At 50.8% G+C, this 15,713-nt stretch overlaps 2 protein-coding genes across 2 annotated transcripts in view; one reads left to right on the top strand and one right to left on the bottom strand.

Annotated features, from left to right (window-relative positions):
- Positions 1–682: 682 nt before the first annotated feature.
- TMEM37 (transmembrane protein 37) lies at positions 683–2,998 on the top strand. Its single transcript, XM_011983468.1, has 2 exons — positions 683–772; positions 1,336–2,998. The coding sequence occupies exons 1-2, from the start codon at positions 683–685 to the stop codon at positions 1,930–1,932; spliced, it is 687 nt and encodes a 228-aa protein (XP_011838858.1). The 3' UTR covers positions 1,933–2,998.
- A 1,297-nt stretch (positions 2,999–4,295) lies between these two features.
- The window catches only part of SCTR (secretin receptor), an 81,275-nt gene continuing 69,857 nt past the window's right edge, over positions 4,296–15,713 (bottom strand). The window contains exons 10-13 of the mRNA XM_011983434.1: positions 12,099–12,190; positions 10,157–10,283; positions 5,785–5,826; positions 4,296–4,718 (exon numbers count right to left, since the gene is read on the bottom strand). Of these exons, the coding sequence (XP_011838824.1) occupies positions 4,569–4,718; positions 5,785–5,826; positions 10,157–10,283; positions 12,099–12,190 (411 nt within the window). The 3' untranslated portion in view covers positions 4,296–4,568. The remainder of the gene's footprint in view (positions 4,719–5,784; positions 5,827–10,156; positions 10,284–12,098; positions 12,191–15,713) is intronic.

Raw genomic sequence — 15,713 nt, 5'->3', positions numbered from 1 at the left:
GGTTTAAAGGGAGCTTCAGACGGAAGTGACAGTGGTTGCAAACGACCTTTGACTTATCTCACAGCGCTCCCTTGGGCACGCACTGAATGCCCAGGTATTGGGGACACCGCAGTGCATAAACACAGAATGTGGTGTTGTGGTGGTCGGGGGCTGCCTTCCCAGAGCACACAGTGTTGGAATGAGACAGAAATAATATGTAACTACAAACTGTCCTCAGAATGGTGAAGAATTTGAACAGGTGCCTGACACAGAATACCAGGAGGGGCCTGACTCTGGGTTGAGGGGGCAGGAAAGTGCTCCCATGGAGTAGACTTTAAGCTGAGACATGAAGAATGGAGAAGAGGTGTTGCCCTGGCGGGGTGGCAGGAGCCGCGGAAGAGCCTCTACAGGCTGAAGAGCCAGTCATCTGAGGAAAGAAAGTTCTAGACATGGGGAGAGGGGAGTGTGCTGGGAGTTGAGGTTGGGTGGGGAGGCGGAGCGGATTGTGAGGGGCTTGTGGGCAGTGTAAAGAGTTCCTGAAGTCTTTCATTTGCTTTCTGGGTCAGGGCTTGGGTGCAGTGCCCGGGTGGTATCCTTGAACTGTGAGATGAGACACCTCACTGGACACCTAGCCTGGCTTGCCAGGAGACCGGGGTGGGGGCACCTCCTTCCAGGGCTGAACCGGAAGCGGAGGAGAGCTGCAATGGCCTTCCCATGCCCAGACGCTGCAGGAGCAGACAATGGGGTTGGCAAGCTCTGGATAGGGTGCGGGCCGCACGAGTCTGAGGGCAAGGTGCAAGCATCACTTTCAGTACCAAGAAAAACAAGGCGATAGCCTAGAGTCCCTGGCTGCACGTGGACAGCTCAGAATGATCAGGTGGGTGGAGGTTAGGACAAAATCGTGTGTCCTGGGCAGATGGAGGGAAACAGAACCGTGTATTGATGTGCTAATGTCTCAGTGCTTGGTACAACCCTGGCAGCTCCGCCAGGCCGTATTCTTGTTTTTTGTACAAAGAAACCAAGGCAGGCTGCATGCTCAAGGTCATGGGAGGCAGGCACGACAGGTTTTCTGAACTCAGAACTGACTCAGATTTGTCAGTCGGTTTGGACTTCTCACCCACTCTAAGATCACGAAAGAAAGCAAGCTCAGGGAACTCTTAGTGCCTGGTGAATACTGGATGGCAAATGCTCACAGGTCTAGAAGCGTGGGAGGGTTCCCCAAAAATGGTGGGTCTGGTCTGTTCCGGGCTTCGCAGGAGACCGGAGCAGAGAATAGGACTGTGTGGAGTGGGAAGGAGGGCGCAGGGGTGTTCTCTGCAGAGGTTCCTGGGGGCATGGCAGGGCTGTGGCTGACAGGGTGCTTCCTATGGTATTTTCCAGGCCCGGAGGCCTTTGGGCCAAAGGCAGCCCCACCGGTCCTTCTTTGAATCCTTCATCCGGACCCTCATCATCACGTGTGTGGCCCTGACTGTGGTCCTGTCCTCGGTCTCCATTTGTGACGGGCACTGGCTTCTGGCTGAGGACCGTGTCTTCGGGCTCTGGCACTTCTGCATCACCACCAACCTGAGTGCACCCATGTGCTTCAGAGACCTGGGCCAGGCCCACGTGCCCGGGTTGGCTGTGGGCATGGGCCTAGTGCGCAGCGTGGGCGCCTTGGCCGTGGTGACCGCCATTTTTGGCCTGGAGCTCCTCATGGTGTCCCAGGTGTGCGAGGACAAACACTCACGGCGCAAGTGGGTCCTGGGTTCCATCCTCCTCCTGGTCTCTTTCGTCCTCTCCTCCGGGGGACTCCTGAGTTTTGTGATCCTCCTCAGGAACCAAGTCACACTCATCGGCTTCACCCTGATGTTTTGGTGCGAATTCACTGCCTCCTTCCTCTTCTTCCTGAATGCCATCAGTGGCCTTCACATCAACAGCATCACCCATCCCTGGGAACAACCATGGAAATTTTAGCCCCCTCCAGGGACATCAGATTCTACAAGAAAGTGTGGTCAAGATGGGACTTTTCTAACATGTGGTCTCTGGTGGGGCTGAGGTGGGACAAGGACCTTGAAACGGCGGCCTCTTTGCTAGTGACTTGTGGGTGATCAGCCAGAAATGGCCGGGGGACCTCTGCAGCTGATGTGCAGGGCCAGAGGCCAGGAGGGCGCCTCAGGGCCACCAGCTGCACAGACCTAGCCAGATGCTGATTTTAGAAGAAGGAAAAAACATTTAAAAACTCTTTCTTGAATTTAATTCCCTGGACTGGAACAGAGTTGGAAGCAGCGGCGTAACTGGTGCCTGAGCTAGCTGCACAGCCAAGGATAGTTCATGCCTGTTTCATTGACACGTGCTGGGATAGGGGCTGCAGAATCTCTGGGGCTCCCAGGGTCATTAAGAATGGATCGTTCTTCCAGCGAAGGGTCCAATCAGTGCCTAGGACTGTCTTCCACCAGCTCAAAGGGCCTTTGTATGTGTGTCCCTGGCTTTAGCTTTGGTGGTCAGTGCCAAAGAGGCAGAGTTCAGGATTCCCTCAGAATGCCTTGCACACTGTAGGTTTTCAAACCATTTGACTCGGTTTGCCTCCCTGCCCTTTGTTTGAACCTTACAAACCCTGGATAACCCCAGCTTCTAGCAGCTGGCTGTCCCCTCTGGGAGCTCTGCCTATCAGAACCCTACCTTAAGGTGGGTTTCTTTCTGAGAAGAGTTCTTGAGCAAGCCCTCCCAGGAGGACCCACCTGACTGCTAATACACAGCCCTCCTCAAGGCCCGTGTGTGCACGTGTCTGTCTTCTGTGAGGGTCAGACAGCCTTAGGGCACCATTTGTAATCCCAGAACACATTTCACAGAGCAGGTATCTAGATCTGCTGGACTCCACAGGAGGTGAGGGGGAGCAGTGAGAGCCTGGGTAATGATTAGCACCCATGTTGGGGATGCATGGAGGTGAAGGGGGTCAGGAACCAGTGGAGATTTCCATCCTTGCCAGCACATCTTTACTTCTGTTCATGAAAGTGCTCCCTTTCTAGTCCTTTTTCTGTCCGGAAGTAGGTGAGGTTATTGAAGTAGGTGAGGTTATTGCCCCCAGCCCATTTCTTTCTACACAGACTCCTTCCCCGTCCCTCATCTGGTGAATTCTGGCTCCCAGCAATTGCATGGGTTTTTGGTCTCTGCCCCGCTCTTGTCACTGCTCCAGTTTCCTTTCCTGGTCTGGGCTGAGCACCTGTACCTATGTCTATTGTGATGTTTTAAAATTCTTATCCCAGGATGCATGGAGTCATGAGGCAGTCTGCTTTGTAGGATGTAAGGCCATGGACTTTAAGGTTGAACTACCAGGATGCCCAGAGTCCACGGAGATCATGCCAGAAAGGTTTCCGTGAATTGATCGGTTTTATGGAGTACGGAGCTCACCAACCACACAGGCGTCATCTTAGCCTGGGAAATGGGAACCTGGAGGAGTCTACAAGTTTCAAAGGGGATGCATAACCCCCTTGTCTCTTCACGGGGAGGGGATGTATGGCGGTGGGGAGTCAGGGCCCAGAGAGGGATGCACTTGTCCAGGGTCACCCAAAGCCAGGAGTAGAGCTGACCCACCCACCAGCAGGATGCCTTTTCCTTGACACAGAGGGGAGTTTCTCTACTTCTCTCCAGAACGCTACCCCCTGAGCACTAGTAGGTTTGGTTTTGTAGAAGCATTCAAAAATTGAGTCCTTTTTCATCCTCACATGGGGGCAGGGAGCGCAGATATTCAAAGGAACCGAGAACGAGAGTGGAGGGTGAGACTGAAGTCTCCAGGAGCTTAGAGGGGCAGCAGGGAGAGCACAGACACAGCCTCGGAGCATGGGCATTTGAAGTCAAAGGCCCTGGACTGAACTTCCGCCACCTCTTTGCTTAGTAGCTTGGGCAAGTCATAGGGCTTTGGTGGACCTGTCTTCTATGAAATGCGATCATGCCCCATTTCCTGCTGTGTCTGCCTCAGGCTGAGGACATCTGTGTGAAAGAGCAGGAAAAACAGGGGTGTGCCCCTCACACCCTGTTGGGGATAGTAAAAGGGACTGGGGGCCCTGGGGCTTCCGTGGCCTCCATGGTGACTTCATCCTATTATTTTAGCTGTTGTCCTGAAGGTTTGGGTGAGAGCTACTGACCAGGTGAGTTACAGTAGGAGACAGCATCCGCCGACGGCAAACATTTCGTGTTGGCTGGGCCTTCTAATCTTGTTCCTGAGTAACTGAGCTGGGGGACCAGGGAGGAGCCCTCCTCCTGTAGGAAGGGGTTGGGAGCAGGCCAGAGCATACACCCTCACCTTGTGTCAAGGCAAAAGGATGGACAAATACAGATCAAATCTCATCCCAGGCACCCTTTATTTCCTCGTCCCTTTCTGGGACCCCTGAACTCTTCCTAGAAGAGCAAACAAACCAAATCCCAGGCCCTTATCCTGCCCCACAGTGCCCCACATCCCTTTGGAAGAGTCCAAGGCCTGGGAAGGGGCTTCTACAGCTGAAGGAGGGTATATTACAGGGTGTCTACTGGGAAGACGCGCTGTCCCGCAGCAGTGCCCAGCCGTCTCAGGACCTGTCTTGGTCTCTGTCCGTAGGTGGCCCTGCTCCAGCCTCTCAGATGATGCTGGTCCTGCAGGTGCCCTGGCTCTGCTCCAAGTGGCTGGCCTTGGTGCTGTTGCTGAAGGAGGAGCTGAGGGCCACGGGGTGCAGTGGGAGCTCACGGAGGTGCCACTGCTGCCACTTCTTCTGAACCTCCAGCTGCACCTGCCCGGGAGACCAGCCATCAGCCCAGGAGGAGAGGACAGTTCTGTGCCTGGATCCCTGCTCACGCCCCCGGGGACTCCACGCAGTGGCAGGACAGCCGCTCCTGCCCAGCTGTCCTGTCCCCTAGCCTGCAGGCCACGCAGATGGACTGTTTCCAGCCCCAATGTCCAGTAGTTACTGAGGGTCACCTCTCTCCTGGGCACATGCACCCACAATCTCATTACATTGTGTCCTGAAGAAAGGACTTGTGCACCTTGGAACAAGTGGATACTTATTCCCATGAAGCCACTCAAGTTCAGAACTTACCTGGGACCCAGGGAGTTACTCTAAATTTCCTTCACAAGTGCCAGCTGCAGCAGCTGAACGTTTGAAGCTAGGCTTGATGTTTGATTTTTGGGAAACATCAAAGGTCATTCCCATTCGAGTGCAACAAACCAGATAGACGGTCAGTAGTCACAGAAAGGCTTAGCTCATGTTGACTACATAGCTCTGTATGCCCAGAGCCTGGCGTCCTGACCCCAATGCTCTGTGTGAGGCTCGAGTCCTCAAAGTGAGTATGCAGTCTCCCAAGGAGTCAGTGCTCATCTGGAGGTCCCTAAGGATTGAGCTGCAGACAGTTCTGAGTCACCCATTTTACATATGGGCAGACTGAGGCCCAGAGCACGGCAGTGACTGAGATCGCCCATTGAGCAAGCAGCAGGGCAGTCAGGAACCTGGGTTCTGCTGAACTTTCCTCCTGCATTTGCTGAACAGATCAACATCGGCACCAGGAGTGCTTGTTAAAACACATTTTCTCAGACTCCAGCCCAGACCTATAGAATTTATTTCTGTGGAATGAGAAACTAGGAACAGGGTCCAGCCATGGTTTTAACAAGCCCTCCAGGTGATTCTGTTGCTCCCATTAAGACTTATAAAAGAACTGGCCAAGCCCCCTGCCACCATACCCAGGATTCCCTCTGACTCTTTCCATCCCGCTTCCTACCACCCCTCCCAGGTAGCTCCTTCTGACCTGGAATCCAATGGCTAGGAGCGCTCCTGGGTACCTGGGTGACCCGAGACTACTCACCTCCCCGTTGAGGAAGCAGTAGAGGACGGCCACCACCAGTCCCTGCCAGACGAACAGAGGCAGTGGGGTTAGCTCAGGTGCTCAGCATGTGACCTGAACCAGCTGACCAGCTGCACCCTCCCCAGGTCTCTTAATCACCAGCTACAGGCTCATTTCCCCACCTCTCTTGCCTCACTGGGAATTAGGCTACCTCTTGTGGGCTGCCCACGGTGCCCCTGGCTGTGCTGGCTCATCCGGCGTAAACTGTGAACTCCTTGCAGCCAAGGGTAGGCTCCCTTTCGAACACATGTGGTATCACAGACAGGTCAGTAGGGGCTGCTAACCCAGTCAGCCGGGCTCAGGAAGCTCACCTGGGAGCCACAGGGATGGGTGGCACCTGAAGTGTGCCCACTCTGCCGGGAGGGGTGTAGGCGGTCCCGGGTCTCACCCTGGGCCGTGCATGGTCTTATTTCAAGATAAGCTGGAAATCTGAATATGTTTAAATGTAGATAACTAATTCAAATTGAGAAACAAATGTGTAGGCAGAACAAACTATGTACAGGTCCCAGCCAGCCAGCGGTGAGCAGGGTTGGACCTCCCTGCTTTATGGACAGGTGGCTGTACTTCCATGCTCAGAGTTTTATGTTCCCTGGTGTGGTGAGGTCTGTGCCTGTAAGACCCTCCCTCCCTGGTATTTGGCGCTCCCGATTTCCCGATGGTGCCCCCAGGATCCCGGTGTGGAGCTCTGTCAGGGGAGGGACTCCAAGCAGGCTGGGGTGCCTGCTTGGAGCCTAAGAGGCCTACAGGTGAGCAGGAAGCGGTGTCTCTGCGGTGTATTCGCCCTGCTTCTCTCCTTTCTCAGGGACCCACCTCAGGCCACCCTTCTCTCCCTTACGGGCCTGCCCTCCCCACACAGAGGCCTGACCTCAGGTGGTCCAACTCCTCCTCCCTAGTCCACCCAGGCCTGCCTGTAGCTACTTAAGAGATTGGAAAGGACCTCAAAGGGTGCTGAATCAGCTCATCAATGGTGGGCTTAATATGTACAACTTCTCAGGGATATTGGCATTTTAAAAAGTTAGAGGCGAAGCTGGAAGGGTTTGCTTTAGAATCTCAGGTATCAATGACTGCCACATAGACTGGGGACTATTTGAGGGGCAGAAACACTCAGGGCATTGGTTTCCAAGTTTTGCTGCACATTAGAATCACCTGGGACCATTTGTCCACGTTGCACTCCCCAGATCCCAGTAGCTGGGGGCATCAGCAGCTTTTAAAGATCCCCAGACAGTTCCAACAAACAGGCATTATGGTCTGGGAACTACTGTCAGAGAGGCAGTGAAAAGCATTTCAAGGCAGGCTGTGAAATAAAACAGACCTGGATCGGAGCACAGCTAGGCTTGAGTCATTGTAGGTCCCAGGTGCTTCATTTAATTTCACCAAAGCCCTTGGAGGCAGGTGAGAGGATCTTCACCTTACACGTGAGGGAACTGAGGCACGGAGGGGTTTAGGCATGCCTGGAGCTCTGTGTGCTTGGCCCAGAGCCACGAGCAAGCCAAGGGTGCTGCCCATTGCATGGGCTTGGGTTGCCTGGTCTCCGCTGCCCTGGGGTCCAAGGACACATTTTCACTGTTCAGAGGAAGGAGTTAGCTGTGCTGCAGGGTATATAGGGCAGACCGCACACAAGCCAGCAAGTTTACTAATCTCCACCGTGATTCTGCAATCATTAAGAATGAAGACTTCGAAGAATTTTAATGACATGAAGGAATGTTCGTGATGGGCATGATAGCGAATTAAACAAAACAAGCAAGATACAAAACCATACACATCATGATCCCAATTATGTGTGTGTGTGTCTTTGTGAACAGAAAAGAGACGGAAGTAAACACACCAACATTTTAACAGAGGTTATTTCTGGGTTATGAGAGTCTAGATTTTTTTTTCTTATTATTTTTCTTTTTCTAAAAAATTTTCCTTATTTCCCAAATTATTCACAATAAGCAAACATTATTTGTACAATCAGAAAGAGTAAATACATTTTTTTTTTTTTTTGGAGATGGAGTCTCACTCTGTCACCCAGGCTGGAGTGCCGTGGCACGATCTCAGCTCACTGCAACCTCCACTTCCCAGGTTCAAGGGATTCTCCTGCTTCGGCCTCCCGAGTAGCTGGGACTACAGGCACATGCCGCCATGCTTGGCTAATTTTTTGTATTTTAGTAGAGACAGGGTTTCACCATCTTGACCAGGCTGGTCTCGAACTCCTGGGCTCAGGCAATTCGCCCGCCTCAGCCTCCCAAAGTGCTAGGATTACAGGCGTGAGCCACCGTGCCCGGCCGTAAATATACTTTTAAAGAGTATGTGACAGTGATGGTGTTACTACAGTTGTATGTGTTCTTCTTAAGCCCCGCCTTTTAGAAATGCATCCTAAAGTGTTTGCAGATGAAATAACATGATGTTTTGAATTTACTTAAAAAGATGGGGGTAGTAGGTAGGGACAGAGATGAAACAAGACAGGCCATGAGTGGATACTGCTGAGGCTGGAGATAGGTAATGGGGTTCATTGTCCTACTGTCTTCACTTTCGTATATGAAAGACATTTTTGTGTGTATATGTAAGAATATATATACACACACACATATGTTTATAAAACTTTGAAAGATCCTTTTCCTTCAACAACAATCCTATGAGAACATCAGAAAAGTGCTTTTCGTTTTCTCTTGACAAGACATTTTCCCAGGGAGGTAGTCCACAGTCCCAACCTTTAGCCCCAACTCTGAGGGACAGGAAGTCTCTATCCATGGCCAGGCAGACCCACGTGCAAGCTCTCAGCATAGTCCGTTTTCTGAGCCAGGTCAAGTCCTTCCACCCGACTGGTCCTCAGATCCTCTACCTGCTAGATAGGCCATCGTCTGCCCAGCCTCCCTGGACGTTACAAGAGCAGTGGTGGGGAAAGCTAGCTCCCTAGCCCCCAGGCCGAGAGGAAAAGAATTCTGGATTAAGCCAGAGGCTGAGTTCTGTGAAGGTCTGGGGCACTGACAGGGGCTACTGGGCAGAGAGCCAGCTTAGAGGAGGGTGTGGTCTGAAGGTGTGGGTAGGGCAAGACCTGACTCCACTCGGTGGGTCCCCAGTGATGCATCCTCCCTAGAACCTTTAAGTAACAGGAAGACCCTACCCTGAACAGAGCTCTGGGGATGAGGGGAGGGTTTGAGCCCCTACTCACAGGCCGAGGCCACCCCATTGAAGGCTTGGCTGGACAGTCTTGCCCTACTGTGGAAATGTTATTAAGGACTAAGTTCTTTAAAAAAACCAACTGGGAGAATTTTGTCTCAGGCCCTAGAGCCTATAATCACTGGCTTCTCCTGGCCATTAGTTTGATTTTGTCTTATGGATATGAGAAATCCTGAAACAATTGTTTCGTCTTTGCTTTGGCTACTGGGAAGCTCCCTACCACACTTACGACCCATCTCTCCCTCTTGCGTAGAACTTTATCATATTTGTTTCTGTAGCAACCCAGGCAGTTGTATATTCTTTTTCTTTTTCTCACTGATCCTTCATCTGCTTATTTTTTGTCCTTTGTATGTTTTTCCCAAAAGCGACAGTGCATTATTTTTGGAAGGAAATAGCTGTGAGTAAATAAATACACGGCATTGTGAAGTTTGGGATTCATGTTCAGGCTCCCTCTGTCCAAACACATATACTGTTGTTGTTTTTTTTTAACTTCACCACATCTTGTTGAATTAGTAGGTAAGTGATTTTCCACCTCACTTTATTTTTTAAAGTCAGTTTTTAGTTTTAATAATTTGCATATGCACGTGGTTTCAAAGAATCAAAGGATTCCTGTTACGGAACCAGCAGCCACCTGACACCCCGCCCTCACTTCCTGTTCCTCAGATGCGACTACTCCTTGGAACTCTCTTAACTGCTCCTAGAAATTATGCTGATGTCGCTACTTGAGGAGTTTTCAGTCTAAGGCATTTTCTATGGACTTCCCAGTGTGAAGATGACGACAGTGTTCTCTTCCAAACACCCGCCCCACACTCTTGCAAGGCTCATCTTCCTGCCTCAGTGTTTGATGACTCAGCCATCCGCGCTTACGTTATTTTGACCATGCATATGCTATTGAGAGTTGTACAATATAGTGTACTGGGGCTACTTTTCCTTTTTATTTTCCCTGAAGTCAGTTTCTCTGTCTCTCTTAGTTTTATCTCCCACTTCCATTTGACTGGTGGGGACCAGGGGTCCCTCTCGGGGACCTGTAGCACTGTCAGGTCCGACCCCTTCTTCCCCTGGGTCTCCGCCAGATAAGGCATCTGGCTCGCTGTCTCTACGCCCTCCACTTCTCCCTAAGCACAGAGAGAAATCCTCTTTTCGGCAGGCAGCCCCAGTCCCGGAAGCTTACCTGGAATGAGCCAAGGGCCAGTTCAAAAAACAGCTGGATCTCCATGGCGTCCTCTGGGGAGAAGGCGAAGACGATGTAGTGGATGCCAAAGAGGGGGATCAGCAAGAGAGTAGACCTGGCCAGGCGCCTGGGGACACACAGAGACTGCAGCCTCCACTCTGCCTCCCTGTGCCCTTCTCCTCCTGCGGGCACACAGCTGTGCCACTCCCCAGCTCGGGACTGACTGCTGAGGCTGGCTAGCAGTGCCCCACACTTTTTTGTTTTCATTTTTTATTTAGAACATTTCTAACTCCCACGTATCTATCACTCAGATACAACAATTTTTGACTCATGGAAAAGCCCCAAACTTTCTGATCATGCAACTCCATCCGTAAAAAGAAAAAAAAAAAATCGGTACCTACACCATTAACTTTATCAATTACGTGCCTATATCACTGCTGCTCTATGTCTAACATCATCTAAGCAAAGCCAGGTTTCTCATTTGCTAGATAATAAATATCTATAAGGATAAATTCTTGTATTTGCTTCCCAGGTTAGAGTTGCCAAACTTAGCAAATAAAAATACAGAATCCCCAGTTAAACTTGCATTTCAGATAAACAGTGGACACCGTGTGGGGGTATAAATACTGAAGAACGATTTGTTGTTTATCCATAATTCAAATGTAACTGGGCATCCTGTATTTTACCTGGCAACTTCATCCCAGGCCCCCAGGAATCTGACACCAGGTAATCCAAGCCACTGCCAGATTCTCAAACACAAAACACCATGGAGAAGGTCTCTGGGGGACACTAATTTGTCCTGTTTTTGTTTTGTTTTTTTCTTCGTTTTGAGACGAGAGTCTTGCTGTGTTGCGCAGGCTGGAGTGCAGTGGCGCGATCTCGGCTCACTGCAACTTCTGCCTCCCGGATTCAAGTGATTCTCCTATCTCAGCCTCCTGAGTAGCTGAGATTACAGGCACCCTCCACCATGCCCGTCTAATTTTTCTATTTTTAGTAGAGACGAGGTTTCACCATCTTGACCAGGCTGGTCTCGAACTCCTGACCTCAGGTAATCTGCCCACCTTGGCCTCCCAAAGTGCTGAGATTACAGGTGTGAGCCACCACGCCTGGCCACTATTTTGTCTTTAATATAATTTATGGGCTGAATTATGTCCACACCCACTGCCAAATTTTTACACTGAAGCCTTAGCCCCCAGTACCTCAGAATGTGACTGCATTTGGAGAAAGGTCTTGAAAGAGGAGGCTAAGTTAAAACGAGGGTGCAGTGGGGCCTAATCAATCAATGGGTGTCCTTAGAAGAGGAAATATGGACACACAAAGGGACATCAGGAATGCCCACACACAGAGCAAAGGCCCTGTGAGGACACAGCCAGAAAGGCCAAAGAGAGAGGCTTCAGAAGAAACCAAACCTGTCGCCACCTTGATCTTGGACTTTCAGCCTCCAGAACTCTGAGAAAATATGTATCTGCTGTTTAAGCCACCTAGTCTGTGATATTTTGTTATAGAAGCCCTAGAAAACAAACATATTTCTCTCTAACATTTGAAAGGTCTTAAGTATTTTTGGATCACACACTTCCCTAAAATCTGATGAAACCGAAGGTCATCCTCCTTTGAAAAATACACATACTGTTCCTACACACATTTGTGTGAATTTCAGTCTTTAATGCACATGTGGAGACTCCCTAGCCTTGCCCTAAGGATAAGATCTCTCTGCCTTCGGGCTTCCTGCCTGAGATTTCTTAGTGTTTCCATCCCCATACAGTGTCTGAAGCTCTACAGTCAGACCATTCCCCCCAACCGCCCCCATGCACCTGGTAAACTTCTTAGGACTAGGTCTGCAACTTTTCCTCCATCTCCAATAGCTAGCACCAGTTGAGTACATAGTAGGTGCTCAGTAAATGCTTGCTGACTGACCATGCCTCAGTCTTCGCCCTTCACTTACTTATAATGGCTGACTTCATTTCCTCTTGTTTCCTGGGTTCTAAGTTTTCTCATCAGGATTCTTAGAATGTTTATAAAAAGGATGAAATTAATCTGCAAAACACAAGGCAGAGGTGGAGCTGAAGGTATCTTGCTTTTCCAGCCACCTCTCCTGGCCCTGTCACCCGGACCTGAGGGCAGAGAAGACATTGCAGACATCACAGCCAGGATGGCTCACCACGGCTGCCCGCCCTTCCCATCCCCACCCCCAGTCCTGGTGAAACTGTCCAGAGTCCATGGCTGGAGGCAGGACTCCCTCCTACCCTGGGCTGCAGGGGCTCTAAGGTCTGCTCAGTTGCAGGGCAGATCACTCACCCTTGCACAGCATTGGACGCCCCTGGGGATACTGTTAAAATGCAGGTCTGGGGTGGACCTGAGATTCTGCATTCTAACAAGCTCCCAGGTAATACAATGCCAAAGCTGACTGACTTTACAGCAGTGGTTCTCAAAGTTTAGGGTACCCATTGCTGGGCTCTAACCCCATAGGCTGTGGTTCAGTAAGTCTGGCGTGGGGTCCAAGAATTATTATTTTTAACAAGCTCCCAGGTGATGCTGAAGCTGCTGGTGTGAGGACCAGTTTGCAGCTCAGTCGCCAGCTTCAAGAAGCCACCCTTGATTACTTCCCTTTCCTGATTCACTGTATTTAGGGATAATATTACTGTTTAGGAGCACTTAAAATATCTTTTTTTTTCTTACCAACTATGATTGGGAGATAAAAGTATCTTAAAAGCTCAAATGCGTGTGTCTGTCAAACATGTATGTGCCTACTTATCTGCCAATTCAACTGCCAGTTCCTGAAGGTCAGGAACGCAGTCTTTTTCTTCATTTTGGTGTCCCCTCCTCCAACCCCAGTGCCCAGTGCCAACAACATTAGGAAGTTGCCCACGTGGTAGCATCTCTCCCTCCCTCACCCACCTGCTCCATTTTATAGAAACAGGGATCAGTGGAATCACCCAGCCTCACACCCGCATTGTTCACACAAGCAGCCTGGGGCCTGGGAACACTTGCCAAAAGACACAGGATTAGTGGCCGTCTAGGACTCCTGGCCCAGCACTGCTTTTCGGGGAACCCTGCTTCTCTGCAACTTGTTGTAAGCTGGCTATGCATGCTGTCAGCTCATTGAGGCTATTTAGTTTAATTTTGTTTGCCTTAGAGTTGTATTTAATTTAATAGGGAGCATTGGAAGGCAAAAAAGAAAGAAAGGAAGAAAGAGAAGGAAGGGAGGGAGGGAGAGAGGGAGGAAGGAAGGAAGGAAGGAAAAGGAAGGAAGGAAGGAAAAGGAAGGAAGGAAGGAAAAGGAAGGAAGGAAGCAAGGAAGGAAGGAAGGAAGGAAAGAAGGAAGGAAGGAAGGAAAGAAGAGAAAAGAAAAGAAATCTTTAAGGTCCCAAGAATGAGTCTATTTTGAAATAGTGGAATTCCAGGCCCCATGCTAGGTTGGTAGGGAGATACTTTGCATCAGGAGTGCTCATCCAACATCCTCAATTGCTGAATAAACTACAGTCCTCTGAAACCAGCCCCGGACACTGGAGCTGGCTGTCCTTCATCCAGGGTTGTCCTGGACTGGGCTGTCCAAGTCCCAGAATAACAGCAGGGCTGGCTTAACTAAATGAGGAAACAGCATCCGGCATGAATATTATGAAGCCATGGCAAATCAGTTTCTCAAGGAATTCCACATGAAACAGGAAAGCTCACATCTATTGCTAAATGAAAAACAAACAAACAAAAACCTAATTAAGGCTTTTGAAAAAGAAAAGTATGTCTGCTCAAAGAAAAAGATAGGAAGAAAAACACACGGTCAGAACATATATGTAGCTGGGAGAATGATGAATGATTTTTTTTTCCTTTTTAAAAAATACATTTTGTGCCCGGCACAGTGGTTCACGCCTGCAATCTCAGCACTTTGGGAGGCTAAGGCAGGCAGATCACTCGAGTCCAGGAGTTCAAGACCAGCCTAGGCAACACAGTGAAAGCTCATCTCTACAAAAAATTAGCTGGGTGTGGTGGTGGGAGCCTGTAGTCCCAGCTACTCTGGAGGCTGATGTGGGAGGGTCACCTGAGCCCAGGAGTAGAGGTTGCAGTGAGTCATGATTGCGCCACTGCACTCCAGCCTGGGTAACAGAGTGAGACCCTATCTCAAAAAGTAAAACCAAAACAAACATTTTGTGTTTTGCATTTTTTGCTCAGATTATATACTTGAAGAAGAATAAAAGGTTGCCAGGAATGGCCCCCTCCTCTCAACCAATCCCAAGATGCCACCTAGGCAGCTACTGGAAGAGAAGGGGCCCTGTCCTGTGCCCTCTCCCCCTACCCCACGCCAGCGAGCCTGCGCAGGGCATTTGCTTTCAACTGGTTCTGCAGCCTTGGGCATCCCTGAACTGTCCGTGTGGTCGTTATTTCCAGCCGAGGCACTGCTTCCATCCACGAGATGATTCCCATGTGTCGCCATGTGCCTTCCCTCATCTGTCCCTGTGCTGAACCATACCCATGGGCTGGGCTACAGGACTCGACCCTGGTACACAGCAGAATCGCCTGGGGACCGGTACCCAGGCCTCTTGCCAGACAAAGAAATAGAATCACTAGCTATCAGTATTTTTTAAAAACTCCCAGGTGATTCGAAAGGGCCACCAGGATTGACACCCGCAAGCTCCTGTCCAAGATGGCCACCCAGCATCTCTTCCCTGGGGCCGCCCTTGCAGGCCTGAACCCACTCGCAGCATTGCAAAGTCCCAAGACCATGGCCCCACTGAGCTTCCCCAATCTGCACTCCCACCCTGTTCAGATCTCAGCTTAGCGACTCATCCCAGGTTAACGAGCAAATCCCTAGAAAAATGCTCAAGGCCCACAGGTCTGAACCAGTGAAGGTGGAATTTCAGGCCAATGGGAGCCAGCCCGTTTAGAACAAGGAGCTCTGCTCACCACACTTGAGCTGCTGCTCGCGGGAAAGAACCAGGTTCGCAGGCTCTTGCCTCCAGCCCTACCCCTCATCCCACTCCCCGACATTCTGTAGGGGGCAGAGCTTCCACACCCCACGCTGCTTACCAACATCACAAACACTGCGGTTTATCCCTCCTGGCACCTACAGGGAGCCCTGTCCCTCCGCCCTCTGCCCCTGTGGGCTGGTCACCATTTCCGTCTCTCCCACTGATCCCCAGTTCGGGAGAGGAGGGCCACTCACCAGGATGGAGAGGGCCACAGGCCCACGAATGATCCACCAGATGGATGTGTTGCCATTGATGTCCCAGCACCTAAGGGAGGGACAGCTGGGCATGGTTACGAGTGGGAGCTGGGCTGACCAGCAAGGACATGTTCCCTGAGGTGGCCCTTGGTATGAAGGACCCGTGTTTGTGGCACTGAGCCCCTGCAGTGGTGTGCCCAGTACCATTAGAGCCCCGCCCCTCCTGCCACCCAGGAGCACTGCTGGGGCTGAGGGAATGGCCACCTGTCTCCCTGCGAGAACCTGAGAGCCGGGAGACTCCCAGATCCAAAAGTTAGCTCACTGTCAGAATTCCCCAGCGAGCACGGTGGCAAACTCAGCTACCGACAGAGGCCAGGAAAATGACCTCAGTAAGGGAAGTGA

The sequence above is a fragment of the Mandrillus leucophaeus genome, unplaced genomic scaffold, assembly GCF_000951045.1.
Source record: "Mandrillus leucophaeus isolate KB7577 unplaced genomic scaffold, Mleu.le_1.0 Scaffold25, whole genome shotgun sequence".
In the NCBI taxonomy this organism is placed as follows: domain Eukaryota; kingdom Metazoa; phylum Chordata; class Mammalia; order Primates; family Cercopithecidae; genus Mandrillus; species Mandrillus leucophaeus.
This window is presented reverse-complemented; position numbering and strand designations above follow the sequence as displayed.